At 36.5% G+C, this 17727-nt stretch overlaps 2 protein-coding genes, 1 long non-coding RNA gene and 1 pseudogene across 7 annotated transcripts; 1 reads left to right on the top strand and 3 right to left on the bottom strand.

The window, feature by feature from the left end:
* Positions 1 to 2139: 2139 nt before the first annotated feature.
* On the top strand, positions 2140 to 7662 carry LOC110772677 (putative ABC transporter C family member 15). The gene is made up of 10 exons (XM_021977130.2): positions 2140 to 3061; positions 3156 to 4582; positions 4661 to 4747; positions 4847 to 5434; positions 5546 to 5710; positions 5864 to 6158; positions 6247 to 6767; positions 6842 to 6905; positions 6992 to 7231; positions 7378 to 7662. Exons 1-10 carry the CDS (start codon positions 2206 to 2208, stop codon positions 7488 to 7490), a joined length of 4356 nt encoding a protein of 1451 aa, XP_021832822.2. The 5' UTR covers positions 2140 to 2205; the 3' UTR covers positions 7491 to 7662.
* Positions 5712 to 9676, bottom strand: LOC110772678 (uncharacterized). 5 transcript variants are annotated; one of them, XR_002529139.2, is made up of 4 exons: positions 9406 to 9676; positions 9237 to 9304; positions 8630 to 8717; positions 5712 to 6175 (listed from the first exon to the last, which is right to left on the bottom strand). It is a non-coding gene; the product is annotated as an uncharacterized LOC110772678 (long non-coding RNA). The 5 variants fall into 5 exon arrangements; XR_002529141.2 differs by lacking the exon at positions 5712 to 6175 and adding an exon at positions 6937 to 8133; XR_015826354.1 differs by lacking the exon at positions 5712 to 6175 and adding an exon at positions 6937 to 7541.
* Positions 9677 to 10302: 626 nt separating this feature from the next.
* On the bottom strand, positions 10303 to 11791 carry LOC110748349 (BAHD acyltransferase At5g47980-like). The gene has a single exon (XM_021948339.2). The coding sequence runs from the start codon at positions 11737 to 11739 to the stop codon at positions 10399 to 10401; it is 1341 nt and encodes a 446-aa protein (XP_021804031.2). The 5' UTR covers positions 11740 to 11791; the 3' UTR covers positions 10303 to 10398.
* A 29-nt stretch (positions 11792 to 11820) lies between these two features.
* On the bottom strand, positions 11821 to 13733 carry LOC148297777 (akuammiline synthase 2-like; annotated as a pseudogene).
* Positions 13734 to 17727: the final 3994 nt, after the last annotated feature.

Genomic DNA, 17727 nt, shown 5'->3' with positions numbered 1-17727 from the left:
GCGAACGAAATGTTCGAATTGAAAGAGATGCAAATGGGAAGGGGCAAAAAGGGAACAAAAAGGAAAATTTTTAGTAAAGGTCAAAACCGTCACTTCACTATTGCGAATAAACAGTCTAGAAACAGTAACTTCCGAACTCAATTTTAGTATATATACTAGCCAAGAGAGAGGCAACTGAGGAGAGGCAATGATACAGAGAATCCTTTGGTAGGGGAATTTTGAATATATACAGAATATTATGAGAGGCAATTCAGTTAATAGTCAAGGATTTTGAATATATTCTGTAATAGATTATATAATCCTTGGACTCGACTATTAAGGATTCTATACAAACTGAGTTGCCTCTCCTGAAGAATATTTAGATTATGCCTCTCCTGAGTTGCCCCTCCTTATTTTTATGCCTCTCCTGACGTGGCGGGGCCTGAGTTGCCCCTTCTATGCTAGCACTTTTTCTTTTCTTTGTCCTGACTTTACTACAATAATTCCTCTCTCCACCATAGAAATAGTGTTGTCTATTAAAGCAAATAGCGCTTCTTATATGCATCTTTAGTACGAATTCATGCTTAACGAGAACACAATTGAATCGTTATTGTGATTACACCAAGTACGAATTTGTCAAAAAAGGTGAACTTGTCGATCTAACAACGGTAACAACCGCAATCGCACCAAGTATGAATTTTTAACTTAGAAAAATCCGAAATTATAACGTAGAAAAATCCGAACTTAGGATGTGGATATTTTCATTGAATTATCACAAATAAAATGAATATTGAGTTAAAGAAAAATGAGTGGTCCAAAAGTCCTAAAAGCTTAGATGGTTGCCAGCATGGCGATGCCAAAATAAATTCCCTTGGAAAAATTGAGTATCTGATGTTGCTTGGAAAAATTGAGTATCTAATGTTGCTTGGAAAAATTGAGTATCTGATGTTGCTTGGAAAAATTGAGTATCTGATGTTGAATGACGTTCTAGTAGTCAGTGGTGAGAGCGCGATCCAGATGCCAAAATAAAATTCCTTGGAAAAATTGAGTATCTGATGTTGAATGATGTTCTAGTAGGCAGTGTGAAAGTTCCATGGTCCGACATTTTGATAGGACTTTGGTTTGCAACTTGACATATAATTGGGACATTCTGATGTTAAATGATATAATTGGGACCTTCTTGTCTAAATAAATATCTCCTCATTTAATGTCTAATTTAGAAATCTTTATTTGGTTTAGGATCTCTTTCCATTGACAATAACGATATACTGTAATAGTTACTGTGTCTGTATGTCTTGCAGCAAGCACAGGGACCTTCATCTTCTTCTCAAAAAATAGGGGCCTTCTTCATCTTTTCCCCCACTATTCAGTTTAGATATATGCTTTTTTCTATTGTTTGTAGTAGGAAGATAGTGGGGTTTAAATAGAAAAACTCTTTTATTTTTTTATTTTTCAACTTGAGGTGTATTTAAGGGTAGTTTGGGAAGATAGTGGGGTTTTCTTAGAAATTGTGAAAATTTAAATTAGAAGTTAGGGTAAACTTAGAACATGGGGTGAACAAAGAGAAGTGTGGGGTTTAAATAGAAAATCTCTTTTTATTTTAAGGATGATGTATCTAATTTAAATGCATTAGATTAAATTTAAATGAGGTGGCATGTAAAGACCGAAAGTGAAGTAGATTGTGACAGAGAAAATCATAGCAGACGATCCATATCCTTTTTTTAAAACTAGTTTTAAAGCTCTTAAAATCTCTTCATCAATAATCCATACAATTTAGGAATGAGATACCCACAATTTATTAGATTTAGGAATGAGATACGTTTCTGATCTTGTACTTATGTCTAAACAACGTTGTTTTAGGGTTTAAATTCCGGAAAAAAAAAAAAAAAGGAATAAAGAGAACCGTGTACATGAAATGGAAAATTATGAAGACATGCATAAACACATTCTCCTTTCGAAAATTAATAAGAAAGTATATACAGACTTTGACTTCGATACCTACATAGTTGTTCTTAAAAAGGATCAACGCTTGATATGGAAGATTATGTAGACATGCATGACCACATTCTTATACCATTCATACAAATTTATGATTCTTTTACTTTATTTAATAAAAAAAAAATTCTCATAGTGCTGAAAGGGAAAGTTATGACAAGGTATTTTAGAACGCCGATAGTTCCTTTCATTGAAATTCAGGCAAGGCTCACAAGAAGCTTTACCACTCCTATGTTGTTCCTCCCCTCCTTCTTCTTGGCCTCCATGGATATCTCTCTGGAGATTGTTGAAGTAGGGTTTTTCATAGTGCTATTGACGTGGGTTTTGCTAGATGTTATGGGACGAAGAAGAGATGGCAGCAGTTTGATGCATAGAGCAGACAGAGGATGTGAAGTTTTTGCTTTGGTTACCATCTTTTCAAATGCCTTAATCTCAATTTTCTACCTGGTTTTTGGCTTTTATGAGTATTGGGGTGGTGGTAGAATTGTAAGTTGTAAATCAATCTTCTCTGGCATGACTTGGATTTTAGCCACCGTAGTTACACTCTACGCCATGAACAGAACTTACAGTGAGCAGAATAGGTGGCCTTGGGTCCTCGTTATTTGGTGGATCTTTTCCTGCAGTGTTTACGTACTTTATGCGTGCCTTTACCTCATCACTCGCTTCATATCCATAGATTTGCCACATATTCTTCTGAAGGCTAACATAGTCGATTTTGCTTCCTTTCCTTTGTCGATACTCCTTTGCTTTAATGCTTTTAGCTATGCTGCGCAGAAAAATAATGACCTTAAGCAACCATTACTTGAGAAGGAAGATGAAGCTCCACCCGAACACACTGATACTTACACGAATGCTGGAATTTGGAGTAAGGCTACATTTCAATGGCTGAACCCACTTTTCAGAAGGGGTCGAATCCAGAAACTAGAATTACCTCATATACCATATGTTCCTCCCTCAGAAAGAGCAAAAAATGCTTCCTCTGTGCTTGATGAATCACTTGGGAAACAGAACATGAAAGACTCTTCATTGTCGAAAGCCATAATGCGGGCTATAGGAAAATCATTAGCTACAAATGCTGTTTTTGCAGGTAACTCTCTGTTTTTGAATCAGTATTCTTTCTCCTTTGTATTTTCATTCTTGTTCTGCAGGTTTTTATATGCTTTGATTCAATTTTTTTACAGGAGTCAATACGGCTTCATCATATGTTGGTCCATTCCTAATTACAAATTTTGTGAATTATTTACTTGAGAAACATGACAATTCAAGCATCCACCATGGACTGATTCTTGCGTTCACATTCTTCATTGCTAACACATTGGAATCATTGAGTCAGAGACAGTGGTACTTTGGTGCTCAAGTAATTGGTGTACGAGTACGAGCAGCTCTCACTTTGTTGATTTACCAGAAATCTATCTCCATCAAGTATTCTTGTCCAAGTAATGGTAAAATTGTTAATTTAATCAATGTGGATGTAGAAAGAATTGGAGACTTCTGCTGGTACAGTCATGGTGTTTGGTTGCTCCCGGTTCAGGTGTTTTTGGCCTTGGCTATCCTTTACAGGAATCTTGGTGCGGCCCCCTCTGCTGCTGCTCTTCTTTCCACAATTTTGATCATGGTATGCAACACACCTTTGGCCAAAAGGCAAAAACGGCTTCACTCCAAGATCATGGAAGAGAAGGATTCAAGAATCAAGGTAACATCAGAGATTCTAAAGAACATCAGAGTTTTAAAGTTGCACTCATGGGAGCCTACATTCTTGAAGAAGCTGCTTCAACACAGGGAAACTGAGAGGAATTGGCTGAAGAGATACCTTTATACAAACTCAGCAGTGGTCTTTCTCTTCTGGGCTTCACCAACTCTAGTCTCAGTTACCACTTTTGGTGTATGCATAATACTAAACACACCCTTAACAATAGGTAAGGTATTGTCTACTTTAGCTACGTTCAGAATTCTAGGAGAGCCTATCTACAACTTCCCAGAGCTCATTTCCATGATTACTCAGACAAAGGTATCCATTGATCGTATCCAAGAGTTTGTCAAAGAAGATCAAATGAAGCTGATACCTTCCCATGATTCAGAAGTATCCAATGTCACGGTTGTTCTTGAGCCAGGAGAGTATGCATGGAAAACAAGTGAGCAAGACTTAAAGACACCTACAATCAAAATAACGGAGGAGATAAAGATTGTGAAAGGATCCAAGGTTGCAGTTTGTGGCTCTGTTGGTTCTGGGAAGTCAAGCCTACTACTCAGTATACTTGGTGAGATTCCCAAAATTTCTGGGGCAGGAGCAAAGGTTTATGGAACAAAAGCTTATGTTTCACAAAGTGCTTGGATTCAAACTGGAACAATAAGGGAGAATGTGTTGTTTGGCAAGGAAATGAATAGGGGCTTTTATGAGGAAGTTTTGGAAGTTTGTGCTTTGGACCAGGATGTCAATACGTGGGCAGATGGGGATTTGACTGTAGTGGGGGAGAGAGGGATGACTCTAAGTGGGGGAGAAAAGCAAAGAGTTCAACTTGCAAGAGCTGTCTATAGTGATTCAGATGTTTATATTTTCGACGATCCTTTCAGTGCTGTTGATGCACATACAGGAACACACTTGTTTAAGGCAAGCCAAATTTCTTATCATTATAGCTATATTTATGTTCAAGAACAGGATTTAATCAGAAATTAGAATGTTTTGCAGAAATGTCTCTTGCAACACTTGTCCATGAAGACTGTCATCTATGCTACCCACCAATTAGAATTCTTACAAGCAGCAGACCTTGTCTTGGTACGTTATTGGTTTTCTTTTGCTGCTCTACTCAGATACTATTTCTAACATGTTTTGTCAAGTCTCTTATTTCTCTCCTTCCAATTCAATTGTTGATAGGTAATTAAAGATGGCGAAATTGCTGAGTCTGGAAAATATGAGGATTTGATTGCGAATCCCAACGGTGAACTTGTCAGACAAATGTCTGCACATAAAAAATCATTTGACCAAGTTAACACATGCCAACAAGATAACAGAAGACCTCATCAAGTTAACCTAATAAAGGTTTCAGATGAAAAAGTGGCTATCAACAATGGGAAACTTTCAGAAAAAAGTCACGAAGAAGAAGCAGAAACTGGTCGAGTGAAATGGCATGTTTACTCAACCTTTGTAACTTCTGCTTATAGAGGTGCTCTTGTCCCAGTCATCCTTGTCTGTCAAGTACTCTTCCAGGGACTACAAATGGGCAGCAATTACTGGATGGCTTGGGGAACAGAGAGAGAAGACAGGGTCAGCAAAGAGAGGTTAATGTGGGTGTTTGCTCTGTTATCTGCTGGGAGTTCCATCTTCATTTTAGGAAGGGCAGTTTTTCTGGCAACTATTGCTCTTCAGACTGCTCAGCGTCTCTTCCTTGGAATGATTACTAAAGTTTTCCGAGCACCAGTTTCATTTTTCGACTCCACACCTTCTAGTCGAATCCTTAGTAGGGTGAGTTCTAAATTTCTTTCCTGTTTGAAAGTTTAATAGACTCTACTCTTTGAAGTATATATCAAGTTCTAACTCTTATTTTCCTTTCCAAAAACATATTCATTGTTACAGTGTTCTACGGATCAAAGCACAGTAGACACGGACATTCCGTATAGATTAGCTGGATTGGTATTTGCCCTCATCCAGCTAATAAGCATCATCATCCTTATGTCTCAAGTGGCCTGGCAAGTCTTCATTCTTTGCCTTGGCGTTCTTGCACTCTCCGTGTGGTATCAAGTAAGAGAAACCCCATTTTGAATTTATTTTTCCAGGTTTCAACATTTTGATTGTAACCAAACTCCTACCTACAAGGAAAATCTTAACCATATTTCCCTACGTGTAAAATATTTTTGTTTCCTGGAGCTTATATTCAAGTACTTTGGTGCACAGGCTTATTACATTACCACTGCTAGAGAACTCGCCAGGATGGTTGGAATTCGAAAGGCTCCAATTATACATCACTTTTCAGAATCAATCGCAGGTGCAGCAACAATTCGTTGTTTCGATCAAGAAGACCGTTTTATGATGAAAACAATGGACCTGATTGATGATTATTCCCGCGTAGTCTTTCACAATTATGCCACGATGGAATGGCTGTCTGTTCGGACCAATTTTCTGTTCAACTTTGTTTACTTCATTCTTCTTATCATCTTGGTCAGCCTGCCTAGGTCTGCCATTGATCCTAGTAAGCCCCTCCAATCCCTGATGAAATATGAGGAAATATTAACACCATAAGCTTTGAAAGTTAACTGTCAATGTTGCTTCCATCTCAGGTTTGGCAGGTTTGGCTGCTACCTATGGTTTGAACCTAAATGTCCTGCAAGCTTGGGTGATATGGAATACATGCAATGTAGAAAACAAAATGATATCAGTGGAGAGAATTCTTCAGTTCACAAAGATACCAATTGAAGCACCACTAGTGATTGAAGACAGTAGACCAGTTCCTGAATGGCCAATGGCAGGAAATATTGAAATAAAAAACCTTCGTGTGCAATATAACCCAGCTCTCCCAACTGTTCTCAAAGGGATCACTTGCACCTTCTCCGGAGGGAAGAAAATAGGAGTTGTGGGCAGGACAGGGAGTGGAAAGTCCACTTTGATCCAAGCGCTCTTCAGGATAGTGGAACCCTCAGGAGGGCAGATTCTTATTGATGGTATTGATATTTCTAAGATAGGTCTGCAGGACTTAAGGTCAAGGTTGAGCATTATTCCACAAGACCCAACTTTATTTCAAGGAACCATGAGGACCAATCTGGATCCTTCACAACAACATTCAGATCAAGAACTTTGGGAGGTTAGGGTCAAAGTCTTTATTTACAAGAATGATATATATTGTGGTATTGTTACTTATATAATTCAATAAGACAGGTTCTGAATCAATGTCGACTGGCGGAGATCATTAGGCAGGACCAAAGGCTTCTTGATACACCTGGTATGGAGATCTAATAATCTACTAAATCATATGAACAACCAAAGCAGTTCAGTTTTTATATTTTAATTCGTTCAAACACTGAACAGTTGCTGAAGATGGAGAAAACTGGAGTGTTGGACAGAGGCAGCTTATTTGCCTGGGCCGAGTGCTTTTAAAGAAAAGGAAAATTCTTGTCTTGGATGAGGCTACAGCTTCTATTGATACAGCAACAGATATTCTAATTCAGCAGACAATAAGAAAAGAAACGAGTGGATGCACTGTGATCACTGTGGCTCACCGGATTCCTACGGTTATCGAAAATGACCTGGTTTTAGTTCTTGATGAAGGTACTGTTAGTATAACCTGCTCTGTAGATATGTTCCAAAATGTATAGAAACCTGGTCAGAAATATGATTTACGGATGAATGAAAAACATAATATTGATTAGGTGACATGATTTAAACTGATTTTATTAACTCTTTGATTCATACAGGCAGGGTTTCAGAGTATGATTCTCCTGCTCGGTTACTTGAGGATAGTTCATCTGCATTCTCCAAATTGGTTGAGGAATTCTTGGGGAGATCTTCCATGAGCAAGGGGCTATAGAGATCCGTCTTGAATATTTTGTATAGAACTAGCAAAGGTGCCCGCATGATGCTGCGGGTTTTAAAACCGTCTTATATGTGTATAAAGTTATGAAAATATGTAGCAAGTTTAAGTTACAAAATAAAGACTAATAACATGTTTTATATGTTGTTTGTCATCTTAAAATATTGATCATATTTTGGAAAAACTGAAAATCCATAACAAAAAATATATGATAAGCATCTTTCAAAATAGAAACATAACATAGTGGATGAAACAATGAGGAAATTACCCAAGAATGCCTAGGAATGATGTTCTCGACCACATATCCAAGATTAATTTGTCGCGAATAACAATCTAATGGTAGAAGATTAAAATGCAAAAAAAATTACCAAATGAATCAACCTAAGCTGATGAGAAGTGAATCCACTCAGACTAAGAGCAGGACGCATCTTAAAGAAAATGATTCATAACTGTTGTCGGGAGTCATTTGAGTTTCCTTGAAATTGGAGTTTCCCATTACTATTTCTCAAAAACCTAGCATGGCCCACTAATATTCGAGCTCATGCCGTGCTAGGCCGGCCCGTCTAGTTTGACACCTCTAGTTCGAAGAAAGAAGATGCCAAAGCACATTCATCTGACACCTCTAGTTCAAAGAAAAACACTGTAAAAGCACAGGAAGAGGGCTGTTTAAATGATCCTAGATGCATTTGAAACAAAGAGTATATGATCAAAAGTTATCTATGCAAAAGTCACCCTAAACAATCAAGATTTTTTTTATATTTTTCAATTCCATTTTTCTGCTTTTCCCTTTTTTCCCTTTAAACAGATATCAAAATTTCATACTCTAATTCAACAATTGAGTTTTCTCAAAGTCTCTTCTAACAATCTAAAGATCAAGCTTCAATTTTGTAGTAAACATATATGTCTGAAAATCAACCCAAAACATCAATCAAATGAAACCAAAGGCAGTTTATAACCACTCCATGTCCTTTTTCATGTTAAAAAAGCTCCCTCAAAAAAAAAATTTCAAAAAGCTTCAGCACACGAAAAGGCATTAATATATAATCAAAAGCAATATCATGTTTTAAAAATCTTTCAAGGCTAGCTAGCTACTATATATATATATATATATATATATATATATATAATATTTAGACCTGCATTCTTGGGTAAAGATCGCCAAGAGCCTTCTCCATGAAGTTGAATGCAGATCTACAATCGCCTTGTATTTGATTGGCTCCTGACCTGTAAAATTGTTGGTCATCTTTTTGAATGAGGGATCATAGTTTCAATCTGAACTTTTTGCCAAAAGTAAAAAAGGGAAGAATTTCAAAAACTAATGACAGGTCTCATTCATAATCTCCATCCTTACTTAATAAATTAAAAAATGCATATGCAGAGGGTTCCTATATTAATTACTCCAGTTGGATGAGACTGTTCATAAAAAATAAAAAATATGATAAAGCAAAACAACAATTAAGCAGCATTAAGAAGAGAAAAGATAGTATATTTTTACTCTACACACAAATATATTGGCATTTTTTCACGTCAGAATGAACAAAAGCTAGTATATTTTTACTCTACCGACAATTCTCAGAACACGCAACCTTCTGATCTTGCTACATCTCTTGCCAATCATTCTGGCTACATCTCTTAGAATTATAGTTCTAATCTGGAGTCATAAAAAATAAATAAAATAAAATAAAAAAGGAGGAGTCTATAACCACTCGCAAACAGAAAATCAGCCACACAGACATCAATTACCAGATTGATGAGCAGACTGGGGGTTCTCATATGGATTACTCCAGTTCTTTTTCCTTAGATCTTCGTCCCTGTAAGAACAAACGAAACTCAATTTCTGATTGACTTCTCAATTTTCGACATGACAAATGAATAAACCAACCTAGAAAACCAAAAGAACGTGAAAGCCAACCTTTTTTTACGAAACCTAGAAATCCCTTTGAGCTAAACCCGTGCGATGAGAAGAAGGATGAAGCGCAGCTGGAACGGCAACACTCGAACGCAACATCTGAGAGGAAAACCAATGAGATGAAGACCAAAAGGGCAGCTGGATTCGCAGGGCGCCTCCCTACACGAAAATCGACGGCTCCCCACGCATGTAGAACAGTGAACGCTGATGGCTGCCCCCCAACCAGCCCGACCAGCTGGTTCGAAATGGACTGGAAATCTCTGAGCGAACGAAACGTTGCAACGAAAGAGATGCGAATGGGAAGGGGAAAAAAGGGAAGAGCGGAAAAGGTTTAGTGGAGGGTATTTTCGCCAATTCACTGTGTTCAGAATAAAACAAATAAAGCTGTGTAACAGTGAATCGGGGTCTTTTCTGTCATTTGACTGTTCAAGGAACAGTACTTATGAATAGTATCTGGTTGCATTGGGCTTTAGTATATATATAATGTGCATGAACCTCAATTGTTGGGTCCAATTATCACCATGTTCTTGGTGGGTCCAATTAAATTTTGTAAAGCAATTTTTTTTTTTTTGGACGAAAAGATGCCTTCATAATCAGCGGAGAAACCGCAAACAGAACAACATCAACAGAGGGCCAAATCCACAAAGGGAACTGGATGGTGCCCCAACAAACACTAGCAAACAACGTTTTCCATTGCTGATGGTGCCACAAAGGGAACTGGATGGTGTCCCACTAATGTAGCATTTCCAAGGTTTTATAAAATTTATAGGGTATTGCTCTGTCTTCGATTTTCCATTGAAAAGTGAAGCATATTTGGCAAACCTCTTAGAATGGTGTTTTGTGTGAGGCATGATCTTAAACAGCTAACTTATACCATAAAGTGTAGAGTTCCTTGGCATTGCAGAGTTGCTTTTTATTCAAACTTTAGAAATACATAAAATTCTTATCTCAAAAGAAGAGAAAAACCAGTAAAAACATCAAATAAATCCTAAGAAACTAAAGAGAAGATCTCCTTGTTACAGGTCCAAATACACATGGATTTAAAGAAGCAAAAGCAAGAAGTTCCGGGTCACGTTCGAATAAGGCCATGTCTTCCTCACTTAAACTTACCAATGCATCTACTCCATCACCCTCCTTTGTGTCAATCAAAAGAACAAGATTCTGGACTACACCAATTGGGATGTTCACCCAAATTGGCTTTCCCCACCCAAAATCAATCTCATATATTCCAAAGTTGCATAGACTTGTAAAGGTAAACAAGTTTATGTCATCTCTTCCCATAATGTTTCCTATCTCCTTAAAATACTCACATATAGCTTCAAACACATTGTCCCCTTGCAATCTCTTGGGATGGTTTTCATTAAATTCAACCATCCCCTTCCTCAGTCGAGAAACCAATTCCATCGAGTTCAACTCTATTCCACTCACCTCTGCCATTGCAGTGTAGTACCCCACAAGGTTTCCAATTGAGGTTTGTGGAAATTGTGGCACAACCCTTTTGCGTATGTTGACAGATTGTGACACCATTGATAACTTGGAAATCCCTGAACTTAGTTTTGACGCCTTCCTTGCACAATTCCAAATGAGGCCTGTTACAGCTTCAACTCTTGTAGGTCTCTGCACACTTCCACTAGTGACTTTAGCTTTAAGAGCTCTCATCTTTGGACCATCAAACACAAATCTCTTTGTGACACACTTGACTATCTTCATCTCCACGGCAGCTGCAGGACTCTGCGCTGAGAAATCTCCAGGCGGGTATCGGGTTGCTGCGCTGAAATCTGGTACCACAGTGTGACCAAGGCCAAGAGCTGTGGCAGCCCAAACTTTGATGAATGTGCTCAAAGTTGATGCATCAGCAAGCTTGTGTGACATGCACACACCTATGGCCAATCCTCCACACTCAAAGAAACTGGCTTGAACAAGCAGTAGGGACCCTGTGCCTGCTTCAGGGGATTCAACCTTAATAGGAAGCAGCAATTTTAGTATTTCCAAGTTGGGTTGATCGAGGAAGTTCGACAGAAGGGCGTTGACTCGAGCTTCAACATAGACAGCCCCCTCATCATTACATTCAATAAACAGGTTATCTTTGATTCTTCCAGCAAGTGGATAGAAGCGAGTTAAGGCCTCTGAGAGTGATTTCTTTAGCTGATGCGACCTTTCCTCTGTTAATGTAACCTCACTGACATTGCTGGGGTAGAAAAGAACCATAGGACCATATACTACAGGAACAAGCTGATCTAAAAGAGAGAGCTTGAAACTTTTGAGGTTGTGGGGAGTTGGGGCAGATGGTTTTATGGTTTCCTTCTTGACAATCTCAATTTTCATCTCCTGGGCCATTTATTGTTCCTGCTATAGCCTATAGGATTGCTCTAGCTCTTAACTACACTTTCTGCATTACTGGATTTGCAGCAGGAAGACTTAATATATAAGATTGCACATCTGCATTAAGTCCATGGAAACATCAGCAATTATTAATTTTCATTTCTTTGACTTTAATAATTATGATAATGACTATTACAATTGTCAATGCTTACAGTTTTATGTGTTGCCTTATATTACTGTATATGCAGTTTTATATGATACATTGGCTGGCCTGAACATCTGAGTGAAGGCTAATTATATATTGGAAGGCTCAGGCGGGGAGATATGGATGGACATTGTTTTGCAGACTTTCCATGAAAAAACAGGCAGCATGAGCAGTGCCAAATGTGTTAAATGCTGCCTTATTTTTGGAGTTTATATTCTTTCACATTTTCTCTGTCATGGGAAGTTGCTGTGGGAATCCCTCAAACACCAGAATATGTAAATGGTATAATTTTGAGGCTGTTTATTCATGTGAGTCAAGAATATAGGTTCAGAGGGAGCAAAATCTAGTTGGATAGGGTCTTAGAAAATTTCAGTGATATGCTGCAAGAAAAATCTAACTGAATCTTTGGCTTTTGTCATGATCCTCAGCTGGTTTAATCCTTTTTTTTTTCTCTATGTTATAATAATATGTAAATGCAGCTCTTACCATCTGTTCTACAAACACATACGCAACCAAGGCAGGCATATTTTCCACCCCCACCCCACATAACACTTTTAAAAATATATATATAATTTTGAATTATATTCTGTCAATGTTTTGCGTCTCTTTCTTTCATTAGAAAATATATAGAATTATAGAAAACTGAAGAAATTTTTTACCTATTGTACTCAAAAAAATAAATAAATAAGTATTCGCTTTCTTTCTATATTTTGTTAGATTTGTTGGATCTTCTGACCAAACATAATGAATTTGGTTTTGAGACTCTCTTATCTTAGAGGCATCAAACACAAACCTCTTCGTTACTCTGTTCTTTGTGATGCCAATGCCTGCATCATATCCAATATTGAACTCCTTTGGAGGGAAGAGTGCTGCTGAACAAACTCTGGATGTTCTATTCGGGGTTGATCTCCCAGGGCTGTGGCAGCCCAAGTTTTACTGAACATGAAATGAGACAATCCGTCTGCAATCTTGTGAGAAATGCATTGACCAATAGCAAATCCTCCGCATTCAAATATGTTGAGCTGAACCCCTAGAGCAAGTTCATTGGCAACATCATCTAGCTCCAATGGGATGAACTTCTTGAGTTCATCATGAATTGGATTGTTGAGAAAATCAGAAAGTGAGCACTTGACTTGTGCTTCAACATAGGGAACGCCTGTTGGCGTGAGTCAACGTTCCTATTATGAATAGAATTTATATTTTATTGTAATTATCCAATTTGAGTAGAATTAGGAATTTTGTACATATTTTCTATTTGTACCCACTCTGTATGTTGTATATATATTCCTCATTGAGAGAAGAATAAACATATCAGTTTAAACCCTAATTATTTTTAATTGGTATTAGAGCGGGTTCCGATCCGTCTCTACAACATCAAAACCCTAATCCTAAAAATACCTATTTCCGCTGCACTTAGCCTATACACCTAATCTTTTGCTGCCGCCGCCATTGAATTCATAAAAGAGGACAAAAGGGTTATAGACTGGGGGAGCTAGTTGATCAAGAAAAGAGAGCTGCAAATAGCGAAGATGGTCAGGGGTTGGAGATGATGGCTTGATAATCTCCTTGGAGATCACTTCAACTTCAACCTTCATCTTAATTCTCTCTCTCCTATTTGATCAGAATTTGTTTTGATTGTGCAGTGCAGGGACGGAAGTAGTTTTTGAAAAGAAAGACGGAGGTTGTTTGTTCAATTATTATTAGGAGGTCAAAGTTCGACTGCTGTAAATTGTGTGGTGTTGAAGGGCTGGAAAGTGGAAACTTATAATTTGTATATATTAACGTGCAAAGTCTAGGCATTTTCATATATAATATAATAGCAGGGGAAGGTTTATATATAGACATATTAGCATTCAAAGTCAAAGTTGTCCTACTTTCAACCCAAAAGAAAAGTCTTACATTAACATTAAGAAACAGTAATGCAGCAACATTATCTTAAAATTAAATTTTATTATATCAACTCTTTAAATAAATAACTAAAAATTTATTGGATCAGCCAAATTTATTGTTACACCCCTAATTGTTTTGTACCAACTTGAGATTTCATAACATGTATGGTCAGTTGAAATAGTACAAATCAAAATATAAAAAATGAATATTTCGTGAGCCTCTTTGGTGTCGACCCAAAATAGAAGGGTCTTGAAGGTCCCTCTCATGCGGGTCTCTCCCCAACCAAAATCATTATAATACAGAGGAAATCTGCAATAACTATAATGTAACCACCTCTCCTTCGGTAAAACTACAAGCAAAATTTGTTGATGAAACTAGAAGTGACTATTTGATCAAGTAATAATAGTACTTTGTCGAATTAATACCAACATAGGGAAATTAATTCTCTTAATTTTGCGCTCGAATTAATTGGAGATGCATGGGCAACGAACTCTTTCAAATTTAGCCATGACTTCCTCCTCCAAGTTAAGAGCATCCGCAATGGTTACTCAACAGTTATGTTCAATTTATTGAACTTTTTTGGCAGCTATTGAATTGAACTGCAGTTTCACTTGTAGTGGTACAGTTCAATGGCTTACAAATTAAAAACTACATATTTTTTTAAAATAATTGAATAAAATAAAATGAGTAAATTTAATTACAATAAGAATTAAAAAAATTAAAGTGGTTTCAAAGAGATCTTTAAAAATAGACCAATTTTGAATATATAAAAAAAATTAATAACAAAATTTTCTTTGGTTGATGACAATATTATATATTCACACTTTTTTTTTATCCTGAAGAATTAGAAGTTGAGATTAAATGAGAATACATGAGAGCACCTATTTTTCAAGTTATTGTAAAAAATAAAGCTGTCCATGTGTCAATAAGAGGTTGTAGAGTTATTATGGTGTGCTAGCTTATTGAAATGAATTTCATTTCATAATTCATTTTATTGACCTCTGAAATGAATTATTGATCACTGAAATGAAATATTGATCTTTGAAATGAACAGAACTTTACCACCGCAAGTCAAAAATTCAATTTATTGAAATAAATTGAAATGAACCTCACTATTGTAGATGCTTTAATATACGTACGCTTGTATTGTTCCATCACCCTCTTTGGTGTTCATGAAAACTACAAGGTCCTTGTAGGTCAATCCCCCAACCAAAATCATTATCAATTTAGGACTCGTTTGGTACGTCTGACTATACTAATAACTAATTTCTGTCAGATAGTATTTGTCGGGAAAGAACAAACCGGGTTTTTGGTACATTGTCAGTAGATGTTCTTCAACATGTTCTTTTTAAGGTTCATACGCAATTGGTCTTCATATGTATATGTTTTTGGTTTTTCTAATTCAATTTCTAATGCATTTTAACCTTTGATTCTTAATGGTTACGTGTCTCTGGAGTATGCCATAGGCGGCCTAATTTTTTCTTTAATTTTTGTTTTTTCGTTGAGCTCACTTTTCCTTTTCATTTTTTTGTTACTTGTAGAGTATGTGGTGCAATTAACCATTAATAGGCTATTATTTTTTCTTCTCCACACTATTTTGGATTCGTTTATTTCTAAATAGACAATTATCTTTCAATTTTCCCCCATGTCCCCATGTCTATTTGCATGGGTACCATCGTTTCATGCGAGTGCTTGCATAATCGATTTGTATAGTATGTATTTTTATTGATTAAATTCTATTTTATCCATATATTAAATAAATATTATCAAAGAAAGAATTTAAAAATTCAATTAAAAAGTTCAATTACAAGGACCTAAAACTAAAACCCCAATAATAAAAAACTTCGGAGCACTTTGTAGTCTGGCAAGAATTCCAAGATGTTCCATTAAAACTCAATGGAAGCTTTAGATTGCACATAACCTGGCCAGAAAATCTACGAAGTTTTTCCTGGAAAGCAACCACCACGTCAATACTGTTAAGGTTGGTAGCATTGGAGAGCACAGGTTCCTCAAACACCAGAGGCTTCCACCCTTGAACAACTGCATTCTGAAAATGCTCGAACGACGTTACCTATCCATCAAAGTCACAAGACCAAATCTCTTGTTTTGATTTGGGTGTCAATCAACTCAAAGTGGAATTTCTTGTTAGAAATGAAAAATAAAGTGCCGTGTATTTAACTATGGGGAGAAAGAAAGAAATCAACCGTATTGAAAAAAGAAAAATCCTTCCACTTTGGCCAACACTTTACCCCTTACGGGCCGACTCGGTGTGAATGGGGATTAGTCTGGGTTGTGGTTAAGGCTTAAAGGTGTCACCTATAGTTGGGGCCCATCCAGGACCACCTCATAGTTTAAGACCAAAAAAAAAAAAAAAAAAAATCCTTGTCTGTATGTTATTAGGTAAAAGGTCACGTATAAAATGGGAGGCTTTAGGAAGAGATTTTGAATTAATCAAGATTTGGTCTTAAGACTGAGGAAACAAATTTTAGTCAACGTTCATTAAGTCGAGGGGCAAACTTGTAGGTAGGAAATTAGTTTTGATCATTGACTTCTTTTTTTCCTCTATTCATGGCTCACCAGGGCATGAACTTGTTGAGCTCACCAGGGATAGGGTTGTAGATGGAAATTGCTCTTGTAAAGATTATTGGTGAATTCAGATCATAATTTGCAACCTATGCTCAATAGTTTTTCATCTTCATCCAAACTCTAAAAAAAATTTACAAAATCAATCAAAATGTTAAAGATGAAGGAAAAGACAAGAAGTTGTATATGTAATAGTACTTTATATTTAGTCAAAAACTGGTTCTAGATTACGCTGCTCCAAAAGCACTCCCAAACGAGCCCTAAGTTGGTACCCCTAGTGTTACTACTTTAATAATTAGTGCTAATTTAGAAAGAAAAAAACACATAAAATTGCAGGCCTCTTCCTTTTTTAAAATTTGTTTTAATAATTAGTGCTAATTTAGAAAAAAACAAAACCAAAAAATTGAAATATATATATATATATATATATTTTGGAAAATTTGCATAAATACCACATGAATTTTTTGGGGAAGATGGTTTTATGGTTTCCTTCTTGACAATCTCAATTTTCATCTCCTGGGCCATTTATTGTTCCTGCTTTAGCCTATAGAATTGCTCTAGCTCTTAACCACACTTTCTGCATTATTGGATTTGCAGCAGGAAGACTTAATATATAAGATTGCGCATCTGCATTAAGTCCATGGAAACATGAGCAATTATTAATTTTCATTTATTTGACTTCAATAATTATGATAATGACTATTAATCTAAAACCCAAACCTTTTGCCAGCTAAATAGGCCGCCCTTCTTGACCAAAAAAAAACAAAACAAGAAAAAAGAAGAAAAGAAAAAGCTACATGCTCTTGTGGAATGAATGTCTACCAATACCAGCTCATACAACACATGGATACCCAATTGTCAATGTGGAAACAACTACTAGTTGCAATTTGCTATAAACTAATTTTTTCCTTGAGTAAATATTAAAATGCATGAAGCATATATCAGTTAAAGTTTTGAGATTGTATATGTCATATCTGGTTTTGGACATTAAAGAGGCTAGGGAAAGTTTACGAAGTCTAAGACAACGAGAAATTAGTAGATGTGAGTAAGATCATATTAGAGTAGTGCAGACACATGAACTACAAACATCTTGCAAATCCGCTTTATATTAGAATAGTTTAGAATATAACTTTCCCAAATAAAAAACAAACTAGAAATTAAAGCAACACAAGTACTAAAGTTCACAAATGTCCTTCATTAAATAAAATCTCTCATGATTTCCAAATCACACTTTAGATCTGAAATTGTATTGTTAAAAGACAGACGGGTACCCAAAAGCTATGCAATACACGTTTTATTTTATTGAGCTTTTGCGAAATACCTTC

This window comes from Prunus avium, chromosome 1, assembly GCF_965620075.1.
Source record: "Prunus avium chromosome 1, drPruAviu1.hap1.1, whole genome shotgun sequence".
NCBI classification, from domain to species: domain Eukaryota; kingdom Viridiplantae; phylum Streptophyta; class Magnoliopsida; order Rosales; family Rosaceae; genus Prunus; species Prunus avium.
The sequence above is the reverse complement of the archived record's forward strand: the minus strand, read 5'-3'. Positions and strand labels throughout refer to the sequence as shown.